The 12,157-nt window shown below is 40.7% G+C and overlaps 1 protein-coding gene across 1 annotated transcript in view; it reads right to left on the bottom strand.

Moving 5' to 3' along the window:
* Window positions 1–290: 290 nt before the first annotated feature.
* KIT (KIT proto-oncogene, receptor tyrosine kinase) overlaps window positions 291–12,157 on the bottom strand; it is a 51,696-nt gene continuing 39,829 nt past the window's right edge. The window contains exons 14-21 of the mRNA XM_042812059.1: window positions 11,831–11,981; window positions 10,000–10,088; window positions 9,530–9,657; window positions 6,627–6,749; window positions 4,430–4,541; window positions 4,244–4,343; window positions 3,526–3,631; window positions 291–2,490 (exon numbers count right to left, since the gene is read on the bottom strand). Of these exons, the coding sequence (XP_042667993.1) occupies window positions 2,365–2,490; window positions 3,526–3,631; window positions 4,244–4,343; window positions 4,430–4,541; window positions 6,627–6,749; window positions 9,530–9,657; window positions 10,000–10,088; window positions 11,831–11,981 (935 nt within the window). The 3' untranslated portion in view covers window positions 291–2,364. The remainder of the gene's footprint in view (window positions 2,491–3,525; window positions 3,632–4,243; window positions 4,344–4,429; window positions 4,542–6,626; window positions 6,750–9,529; window positions 9,658–9,999; window positions 10,089–11,830; window positions 11,982–12,157) is intronic.

Here is a 12,157-nt window from a genome sequence, read left to right as displayed (position 1 = left end):
TATCAACAGTCTATGGGATCAGTCTTCTAGATGCAGATTTTTCCAGCATAAAGCTGATTCCAAGTATCCATGCAATTGTCCCATATACCATATACCCATATCATACAAGTAAAGAAGTTTACTAATGAAAAAACATTAAGGTTTTCTGGCACACATCTGAAAAGTATTTTAGAATACCCAACCTGACCTCTGTGTGGCCAGACATCAATGTTTTGCTTCAACCCAAGAATTTATTAAGACTTACATGAAAATATTCCATCTTAACATAGTACACATTGGTAGCATGTGAATACATATTTACAGATTTATTTGAAGTCTTCTGAACTGCAATTCTACAACCGAGCAACATATCCAAAAGTGTTTCATAAACTTTTGAACACTTACATATTTATACATATAGTTTTTGCATATATATATATATAAAAAAATACTTTTGAGACTCAAGGACTGAGAATAGTCAAAAGGACATTATTGCTACATTTCCATATTTACAAAAACAATGCATAAAACCATTCAAACACTAAGCCATTGCAAAATAAGTTTCAACCCCCCCCCCCCAAATTATAAAAATATAAATTTTAAGAAAGAAAAAACCCAAACTTTTTTTCAGCTAAATGTCCATAAAGTACCAAGACATCTATGATTATAAAACTAGTTTGTCTACAGTTGCTCTGAAAGCCAACACACTACGAAAGAGCTTTTATAGCATTAAACTGAAAATGCTCAACAACAAGTATGCATAAGAGTGCCTCCAAACAACTGGCTAACTTTGGAAAGGTGCAACAGCCTAAGTAAGATCAGTGCAAATGGCTACTTTTTGACTAACTCTGAAAGATTCCTGTAACAATAAACCAAATGCACGGGCATATAAAGAATGTGGTATTCAACACTACCTAAAATGTACTACCAGTGTGTGTATTTACAATTGTCTTGCATTTTGGGCAGTTAGTTACACATTTAAAATGCATGTAAACTCAACCAAAATCCTGGTAAAATATAAGTTACAGAGTGCTTAAGTGCAATGTAAATAAATAGGTACTTAACTAGTACTCTCTGTCTGAAAAATGCTTCTCTTGTCGCATTTACTAATTTAAAGGTGACAGAACAAAGGTTAAAAAAAAAAAAAAAAGAACCAACAGTGTTTCCAACAGGAAGAAAAGGAGTTATAAGGTACTTAAGCACAATCCCAGGCCCAACAGAAACTGATCCCACAGCTTCATATGTGCCACCAAACAAGACTAAAGGTATACATTGTTCTGTTCCATTTAAAAATTCAGTGCTTCCCAGTTAAGTTCTTCTTTGAGATCTCAGCACCACCACAGAGATAGAAAGATGAAACGACTTATGGGAGGAATAGCCCTTTCCTGAGAGCATTATCCAGGCCAGCCTGTGGGAAATATTCACCTGCATATCACAAGATAAGAAAAGGGCCCTCAGGACAGAACTTTTTGCTTCTGTTCCTGCCAAGATAAGATGTCTCATTAAACGGCCTCTGCTCCTCTAACGCTCCATTTACTATAAGCAACCCTCCTCCTGTCATTTGACCAGCTCAGCAGAGCCCACCTATCTTTAGTGAATGCTTTTGGACATGGCTCTTAGCAAACCAAGCATCTCATCCCTGCGATTCTGACTTCAGGGGTGTTACGTGGTGGAATGTCAGCGGGATGTGGTGCAAGTATCCACAGAAACCTACTGACTGATCTGCACTGCTGACAGCCCAGGTAGGAAATAAAGACTGAAGTCTTTCCCTTCCAGATCTGCTTCATGCCCCAGAGCCTCTGGAAATTCTCTTTTGTGCTGCCCATGTCCATCCCTTGGCTGCCCACTTCTTGCCCAGGGATGCGCTGTCCCTTCTGGCCTTCAACCTGCGGTTTCTGCTGGGGAAAGCCTCTCAGGTGTGGCTGGATATGGAACCAGGGGTTTGCAAAGTACTTTGCTCTGTATCTGTTTATTTCTTAAATTCAACAAAACAAGATTAACTAGAAAATGACTACACGCTTTTTTCAGACGAGGACCACTGCAGATTTGGTTTGATCTGTAGTCATCTCATTCAATACCCTGGCCCAGGGTTTCTTTTGTGTTTTCTGTGTTTTTCTTCTTCAGATCTGGCTCTCTACTGCAAATACACACAATATAGCAAAATATATACAGCTTCAGTTAACACTGCAATGATGCCTGTAACCGTGCTCAGCACATTAAATTTATGTCTAACAGTGTGTGGTAAAGGACAGTATTACAACAACATTTCAGCTACACAGTGGTAGTAGTGAGTAAAAGTAAAAGAAATAGTTCTCCCTCTCTCACCCCCTACACAATACAAACAAAAAGCAAGTGCAGCTGGGCTCCTCTTCTTCCAGATGCCACTCAAACATCTTCACGTACCAGGAGGGGCTGAGTAGATGAAGCGCTGCTACCCACTGAGTTAATCCTCACCGAATGATCTGTAGCATTGCCTTGACTGGAAGGTGGAGTGGAAAAGTTTGCATACACCTGCAGAAGCCAAACAGTGCTGTCAATACCCTGCAGGAGCCCCATCCCTTCGCACCTCAGTGAGCCATCTCCCTCTCTGTGCTACCTGACATGAATGGCACCCAACTCAGGGAATTCTTGACAAACCTAAACATGTTGCTTCAACATGTTGTGGGCTCAACAGCTCTTTTAAGAGTCAAGAATCTCATTCTCACTTACTAAAAACACTTCATCTTACAATTGCATGCTAAATTTAAACCAAGCTTGAAAAATACTGCTCCGATTATTCCTAAAATGCCCCCAGAAACCTCTTTAATTTTTACTTCACAGTCTTTGTTTTTGTTTTAATGATGCCTGCACCTGCTAAAAATATGCTACAGGATGCAATCGAACACCAGCAGCTTTCAGTTTCCTCTTTCTCAAATTGTCAGGAAGCCTTACACTCTACCCAAACACAACATCTAGAAGGTGAAAGGAAGCCTTATTTTTAAACCAGATATTAAATTTGCTTTTATAAAACTCAGTTGCACTCAGTGTTATTGTGAAAAAAGTCCAAGTCTGATGGATCCACTTTCTCTTTGAACTCTTTTGTCCAGTTACCCTCTGGACAGGCTTTTACTAGAGAATGGTGGAAAGAGCGTGAATATACACTTGATCACAATATACCTTCAAGGCTAAATACATACAGCTAGATAAAGTGGTAAGAGGAAGGAGGACATCAAAAACTCAACTTCTTCCTCCAGAAAGCTTTTCTAACTAAAGCTAAGTATACTTAATGTCTGAGATTCTTCTCAGACTAATAGATTTCTTTTTCATAGTTTAGATGAATCTAGATAGTGCCACTGTGTTCTGTAACATCAAAATTCTTGTCAAGTATATTTTAAGTGAGAAACACCAACCATGCAAAGAACCTTGTCTAGCTGGTCCCTCCTATCACCTAAATTTACCATCCAAAGATGCATAAATGATAATGGTTATTGGAAAATATACGGAAGATCTTTGCTTCTCCCAGCTCCAGTCCAAAAAACTGCTGACCCATATAGAGCCCAAACTTACCCGGGGGGCATTATCTGAAAGCTGCTGTTCTATCAGCTGCACGATTTGTTTGAATGTGGGTCTCTGCAAGGGATCGGCATCCCAGCAACTCTTCATTATGTCATACCTGCGAAGATACTGCAATTGGGTACTGCCCAGAAGGACAGCCTGAGAGCTTTTATCCCACCTGCATTATTATTTGACAGAAAAACGTGACCCACTTGCACAGTTTAGCTTCCTTAAATGAGTGTTAAGAAAAGAATAATGCTGCTAACAGCCGTGCTTGTGACAACAAAAGCCTCGGTGCTAATGAGAGTATCTGGACACAGTTTTCTTTGACAGCTTGCTAAGTGCCGAGCCATTTCCAGCATACAGAACTGGAGACAGATCATGACGAAGATAAGGAGCCAGTCCCCTTGCCGTCGGGAAGCACAGCACAAAAGTACAGCCACTGACTGCTTTATCAGAATTAAATATGTGTAGTATGTGCTGCGATCTGTCAATAATTTACTTACACGGAGCATGTACCATGATAAAGTGATCAGATTCTACGAGGCACGAGTGTGTTACACTGCTTTTAACTACAACGGCATCTACTAAACTAGTTAGATTTGTTATTTAAGACTCAGAGAAATTTTAAAAGACAGTGGATGAATACAGAAAGTCTTCATGTGAATGTAGAAGCTTCCCTTTCTTTGCATCTTTGCTTATGTCTGGTGAGTAGAGGTTGCTCACTTACATTTCGGGGGGGGAGCACTCGGGGCTGAACATCCGATATCCCTCCTTAATCATTTTATAGAACTTAGAGTCCACAGGCATCCCTGGGTAAGGGCTGCTTCCTGTTGAGAGAGCAGGTGAGATGCAGATGGAGTAAAGCCAAGGTGAAACAAAAACCCCCCAAAGTACAGATTTTGATGGAGCTTACCTAAAGAGAAGAGTTCCCAAAGCAATATTCCATAAGACCAGACATCACTCTCAAAGGTGTAAACGCAGTTGAAAATGCTTTCAGGTGCCATCCACTTCACAGGGAGACGGGCCTGTCCAGGGAAAAGGGATTAAATTAAGACAATGGGCAACACAGAATCAACCTTTTAAACCTATTATGTACTTTTAATACATGCTAAATCAAAAGAAGGATCCAACTAAAGACGGAAATCCTTCCGTTTCAGAGTCTCCATGCAGTGCACTGTTACAGATTCACCTCTCTGCAGGTCTACCAAACTTGTGCAGTTCTTTTTATTTGGATTTTTTGTATACTGTGTGAATCCCTCTGGTTTACAGGGGATGGAAGGGAGAACAAAATAATCTACATGCACATGGCGTAGTTCCTTAGGCAAACACACAAGTCTTCTGTGGACTGGCTACCATCCCCACGATGCTTCAAAGCTTTAGTCAACAGTTAAGACATCTGCTTTAGCTTCTCAGCAAAAATTTGCGTGAAATATATACTGACATTTTTCACATGTTTGTGTGGGAACAGGCACAAACTGTCTTTCCACTCTCTGCTTTGCCTGTGGGAGCCAGCCAGGCTCCTGCCCTTAAGATTTGCCCTGCCCCAATTGCCTTGCTCTGTGTTAAGATCAAGCCAGCTGCACCCAGACGCCTCCCGCAGCCACTGCTTCCTCTGCCGGGCAGATGCAGCCTATCCTCCTCTGACCCTTTCAGGCTAAGTAAAATCCTGTTGTCAGATGACTCAGAAAACTTAAAATGTAGCCCAGACGCATAAAACTTAATTACTTACTGTTCACTTCCCTCCTAAGCTGCTGGTCTGTACCTCCCACTCTGAGCAGCCTTGGCTGATCAAGCAGCTCTTGGTCTGACCCTGAGCCCAAAAGCAGCTTTCTTTCACTAAATGCCACTCCATATTTTGCCACGACAGCCACTCCTGAATTCTTTGTGCTCCTGTTGTTCCCTAACCTCAACCATCAGGCACCTAGCAGTATGAACATCGTTTTTGAATGCAACAAACACTGCTGTCTCTCCTGCAGCTTACAACAGGGATGCTGTAGGTACCCAGGACTTCAGAGGACTTCAGGCTGAGAGCAGAACAGCAGAGATACTCAAGACATCTGAGGTGCCAGAAACTGAGAGGCTAACTGAGCAAAAATACTGAGGAGTAGAACTTAATCTCTTCATCAGCGTGCTGAAAGCCTGGCTGGGCGTGCGTCATGTCCCTAGCAGCTGATGGAGACAGCTGGGGCAGGGAGGACCTTTTTTCATTTGAAAAATGGTGTAAGTGAAAAGTGTGTGTACCTTGAGTAGATGGCTGCATGTATCTGACACAGATTTAAAACATTCATCCAGGCAGCAAAAATCAGTTTGTGATGCAAAAGGCCTGTACTTCATAGCATGTTTCTCCAATTTCAGTCTCAGGCAGACTAGGTTTTCTTTTGTAGCAAGGCTCATTTACTACTCTAGGACTTAAAAGGGGACTTCAAATTCTGCCAATGCACTCTGCATCACTTCAGTGTTTCTTTGTACCTCTGCAGAGGGCTGGCAGGTACTAATGGAATGGGTATTTATCTGTACAGGTTTTAAGCATTTTTCATGCGTTGTCTTGTTAAAGGGCTTGACCTATAGCTGCAAATTAAAGCTGTATTTTTTATCTACATGAGGTTAAGATCTGTGCATAAAATTTTGCCACCCACTGTGCTCTAATCAGTAAATTCAGACTTCATAATGCAGTTTCTGAGTTATATTTTTTAGCAAAAATCAAGATGCAAACCCTGATTACTTAGATATTTCAGTAATGCAGAAATATAGCAAAAGTTGCAAAATAATTATTTTTAGGACTGGCCTAACAGAATATCACTACAGTAAGGCCCGCAGTTTCTTAGCTTACATGTTTGTGTCTAATAGGAAGATGGTGCATTTTTACTGATGCAGCAAAAATGTCTCCTCCCTTATGACATGTATTTGGTTGTTTTATCCAGGATAACAACATGTATGTATTAGTACACAAATCTCCATCAGCTATTTCCCCTTTTCACACTACTGACCAGAATAAATCTACAGCAGAACTGAGAAATCTAGGTCTTTGCATAGGAAGGAGACTCTTTGCAAGTCAAGTCAATAGGAACACTCCTAATGTAAACCCAGAGGATAAAATACCACATACTTACATTGCCTTTAACTACGTAATTTGAGTCATTCCTTATATCTCTTGCCAGGCCAAAGTCACAGATTTTTGTTATTCGACCATGAGTGAGAAGAATATTTCTTGCTGCCAGATCCCTATGAATGCACTAAATAACAAAATGACAAACAAACAAAGTTATTTCTTAATATTCATGACAGCCTGTTGCTCAGTTACATGCTTTCTTAGCATAAACTTACTACATTATGCATTTTGTGGCAAGCTGAAAGTCATAATGAAGCCACGTACAATTCATGCAGCTAAATTTTAACACACTTGTACTATGCCAGGGACAGACTTTTTTTCTCCAGCTTTTTATGAGGAAGTTATTGGCCTGTTTCCTAACAGAAGAGGAGTAAGGAGAGAATGTGGTTTGTCTCTGAAATAATCTTTTATAAAGAAGCCATTGTGATGAAGGAGAAAGCGCTGAAAAGCTGAAAATTGAGAAAATTATGGTAACAATTTCAAGGTAGACAAGTTAGAAAACTGAATCCCACTTCAAACATACTCCTTTGGAAAGCATAAGGTATTAAGTACCTAGGAGAATTTTATAAGCAGGCCTAAATATTTGAAAACAATGGCAATCTTCATGTCAGAATCTTTGACCTTGCTAGGTTATGTTCCAGCACTCATTTGTGTGTGTATGTTTGTAGCTGCAGCTCCAGAGGGGTGGCTGAGTTTTCCAGCAATCATGTTTTCTTTGTATGTAGCCAGAGCCCATCTGCATTTGCTAGAGAACTGAGGTGTTTCTCTAATGAAATAATCTCTTTTTCCATCTAGGAATGACAGTGCTAAGCTCCTGCTGTGCTGATGGTATACAGTCTGCAAGCACAGCTGTCTAAAAAATAGCTGAATATGGTTCTACTTTTCTCTGCATTTTTTGTGGAATTCCCTACCAAATATATATATTATAAAAATATCTGGAGAGTTAAGAAAATCATACTCACAAAACAATAGCAGCATGTTACATAAGCATCTGAATCTCTGTCCCCCTGGTATGCTTACACAAGAAACTAATTTTAAGGACGATTACTCTCCTAAGGGATTCTCATCCACATTGCCCTCCAATATCTTCACTTTGCATATGTAAAGCAGAGAGAGCAACTGCACAGAAGCAGTGAAGTGCAGAAATGGCCAAATGTCCAGTTTCTCTGCCTGACTCCTCCCAGAGCAGTGCAACTGGCAATGAATAAAGGCTTTGTCCATTGGAGGAGGAACTGTCTTGTGATCAAGGCATCGTGTGCTCAATAAAAGACTTATAACCCCAGGACTGACTCCAATCCCAACTCCCTCACAGAGGCACTTTTATGCATCTGAGCTTGGATATACAATAGAGTTGCAGAAAAAAGCTGGGTACACTCCATGATGCTGGGCTTTGAGTACCACCATCCCTGTGGGCACGAGGCAATGTGAAGCATTTTATCCATCAGTCCAAGCCACTCTGTGCTCCCTAGCTGAAGCTAAGAGCCTGTATGCACACAATCACAGAATGGTTTGGGTTCGAAGGGGTCCAGTTCCAATCCCCTTCTGTGAGCAACACTGCCATGCACCAGATCAGGCTGCCCATGGCACCATCCAGCCTAGCTAACAATGTCCAAAGAAGACCAAGCGCAGTAACCTGTTAGCACACTGTAGCTTAATGCTGTAACAAAGCCAGTAACTCTGCATTGCCAGACAAATACTGTGTGTTACTTCCCAAGGTCTTAGGGCTGTGGTGTTATATTCATTACTGCCTCTGCTACTCAGTACTACAGTGGCTATTTGTATCAGTGGCAAAAATATAACAAAAACCATCTCTGGGAATGAGGCATAGTGACTCCTGGGGCTATTCTGTTGGAAAATGAGAGAAAGAATATGTGCACTAAGCACTGGACGCCCTGAAAATTGCAGGATGCAGCAATCTGGTGAAGACCATTAAAATCTGTCTACTGGGACTGTTCTGAAGTTGGCAATAGATTGGAAACAACAACAGCAACAACAACAACTGTAAAGGGTTTGAAGGAAAAAATAATGGGGGGGCGGGGGGGGGGGAGGGAGGGAAATGAAGTGCAGTTTTCAACGTAGACTTGCTGTGGATCAGAATTCCCAGTATCAATGAAGGATCACAGGATTACCTTAAATTGCTCAAGCGTTGGGTTTTTTTGCACGTTATCAAAGGTGCACCTGTACAATCCTGTCACAATGTTTACATGGTTAGTAATATTTTGAAAGTAAAACGTAGGAAATACTGTAGGAAGATCATATTCATTAATCATTTAAGACTTGTGTTCTTTATCAGACCCTTTCTGTTAGGCAGTACCTCTCCTAAGAACCCAGAAAGCATCTGCTATGCTCCCTGCAGCCAAAGAAGATCATCTGTGGGTCTGTAGGCTGATTCTCTTTTCAGAAAATTAAAAATAAGATGTACCATGTACGTTAAGCCATAACGCTAAAAACAACCAGCACATGGTGTGATAACTCCCCTGTTTAAGGCACTGTGAGAAGTAACAAGTGCAGCTTTGTTTAAAACTGTACAGATACTCGAGGCACTTTTAAGCAAACAGATAGCTTTTCAGCTGTCTTTTCACTGTTCTTTAGTTTGTAAACTCTCCAGCAGTACAGAGAAGAAATCTTAAAATCTTAAGATTTAATTATTTTTGAAGATGTCCACATGTTAGGCTTTTTTGGTTCTGCCATGTGTTACATCCAATTGCCATGCAGCAGAGAAGCCTGAAAAAAAATAGCTCCTTAAAGTTCCCATGGGCTTCAGCGTCTCCAAAGCCATCAGGAGTTCTTATGAAACTATCTGTGTGCTCCAGAAAGTGAAGGGCTGAAGATTGAGCCCTAGGAGGCACCACCCAGGATCAGAAGGGTCCGTATGCTACCTCGTAACATAAAAAATGAACTTACGTTTTTAGAGGCAAGGAAGCTCATGCCCTTTGCCACCTGGTAAGAGAAGCTTAATAGATCTTCAACATCTAGAGCAAGTTCGTCATCTTCCAACATGGAAAGGGTAACATCCTGATCGGTATAGGATCCTATGCAATATAAAAACCAACAGCTCTTGAGTGGACCATGTATCATCTTCTAGAAACAGATTTATCTTACATTAAACACACCAGCCATTTGAGAAAGTATTAGACCAGAGCCACATAAATAGCCCATTGCCAAAAAGCAAAATGTAATCCTTACACTCCAATTAAGTGTGGAAAAATAGATTACACTGTAATTTACCATACTGTTCTTTTTTAAGCCTTCTCATACCACTTCATGAGTTTTAATTGTCCCCATCCACCATAGGAAAGTTTCATGTGAAAATATCCATAAAGCCTTCTTCTCTACACTCCCAGAAGAAAACAATTTCTCATCATTGTACTCACCAGATTTCACCGGCCTTTTTTTATCAGCTTTTGGGGGAACTGCATATGACACTCCTGGTTTCATGTCCATGTACTCACTGACAGCATCCCTGCAGAGGCAGCAGATGAAATGAAACATGATTTAGGTGAAAAGGATCTCAAAAGCCATCTGAAGAAAAAGCTGATGTTGCACCAACCTTCTGAATATAATGCTTTATAAATGATTGGAGAATCATGGGCATGTAACAAAGATGAGGAAAGGCTTGTACAGAGAGAGAGGTTTATCAGTACAGTTAACACCTCAAAGTTAGGAGTTTGGCTCAGGAAAGCAAACAAAATCTTTTGTATCTATACTATTCATACAGCCTTCAGTCTATAAATGAATGACCAGATGTTTCACAGGACCTGCTAATGCTTCCTTCTTCTGCTTAGGCTGGATTCTATCAGCATGTTTCTGCAAATGAGGTGGTAATTGAAATGCAGAAGATGAATGGTTAAAAAAACTTAGTTTGGATCATCCTGAGTCCCAGAGGGGATTCATAAGTATTACAAAGAATCACATGAGGCCTGAGACAGTTATCTGCTACATTTTTTAGGTCTTCTTGTTGTTATATAATATAATTCATGCTATACATTTTATATATACATAGGTATGCCCCTTTGGAAATGATGGATGCACGTCAGCATAGTTCACTTCATTGCCATTAGAACTCACACACATGGTCCTTGATCCTCAAGTTTATGAACAATAAATGCAGCCACATAGCTAACATGGAAAGTAGGGATGAGATCACTGACAGCTTTGGTCACCACTAAGCCACAAATATGAAGCATTCAGCAGCTGCAATGTTGCAGTAAATACTAACAAAAGAATTTGGACAATACCTTCTAGTTAATACCTCAGTTTACAAAACATGCTCAAGCAGTGGGATTCTTGCACTGAGAAATGGACACACATCCGGTAGCAACTTAAATCTGTGTGTTCATGGTTACTTTGGTACCAATGCTCCTGACATCACCAGTTATCCACACATTGTCACAAACAGCTTCACCAGCATTAGACCTAGTTGTAAGAAAGGATTTTAACTCCTCCTTAGAGGCTTCCTGGCTCTTTTGTGCCTGCTAATTAAGAGTGATGGGCCCACTGGGACAGTGAACGGACTGAAAATAAAAATGGATAGGTATTGTCACAGCTCCCAGGTTGGTAAATTAAGTATCCTTCACTTTGCAAAAGGAAGGAGTTAGCAGGAACTGTGTTTGGAAATGTACTCAGAAAGAACTTAGGCTTTTATTTAAAACAGAAGAGCTAAACATATACAGATGAAGTAACTGAAAAATAAAAGCACAAGAGCAATCTCTGAATGGTGACACGGGTTAGGGCACCACACAATCTAATGGGCTACCAGTGGCAGCTCATTTAAAACACTGGAGGACACTGTTTGGGTTGTAGAAAGTCATTTCTGAAGGCAGGAACTTGTGAGAACCCAGAATACTAACACCATAACACTGGGGGGATTGTTATTCAAGATTTTAAATGAGCACTGCCAATGTTTAACAGTAATGATAAACACAAATAGATATGAAGATCAGAGCCAAGGAGCTGCATGAAATAACTACAGGAAATTTGACAAAGAAGTAAAACACAGAGTGTATACAATGAATTGAGCTCTGTTAGAATAAGCCACCCACTGTACAAATCATCTCTTTAACTAAATTGTTTCCTTACGCAGCAAAGAACCTTCAAAGCCTGATGCATGAAAGGGTCCTCCCAATTCCTCATCCCTAATGAACCTCAGCATCCCGTCCTTCTCAGTCTCCTGAACACACACACACTTCAGCAGGTCACACTTACGCTGTGGGCTCTGCCTGGTGTAAAAGGTTCTCATAAACAGCTGTTTCTGTGTGCTCTTCATGCTTTGGACAAATGAATGAATCTCGCTTCCGCCTCAGAAAATTTAAGAGATCGCCATAGCAGCAATATTCTGTAATGACCAGTGTGGGCCCTGTAGAAGTACACGAGGTCGAGAAAGCAGGTGGGCATTATTTCCAAAGCAGAAAACCTTACATAAAGACACCATTCAGCAAAGCAGACAGACTTGTCTATTAACAATCACAACGCCTTACACTGACTAAACATCAAAAGTTAAGACAAGCGACCCAGCTTCTTCTCTTTCACAGG

Source organism: Centrocercus urophasianus, unplaced genomic scaffold (assembly GCF_019232065.1).
Source record: "Centrocercus urophasianus isolate 14NV4802_14NV808 unplaced genomic scaffold, USGS_Curo_1.0 seq_13, whole genome shotgun sequence".
NCBI lineage: Eukaryota > Metazoa > Chordata > Aves > Galliformes > Phasianidae > Centrocercus > Centrocercus urophasianus.
This window is presented reverse-complemented; position numbering and strand designations above follow the sequence as displayed.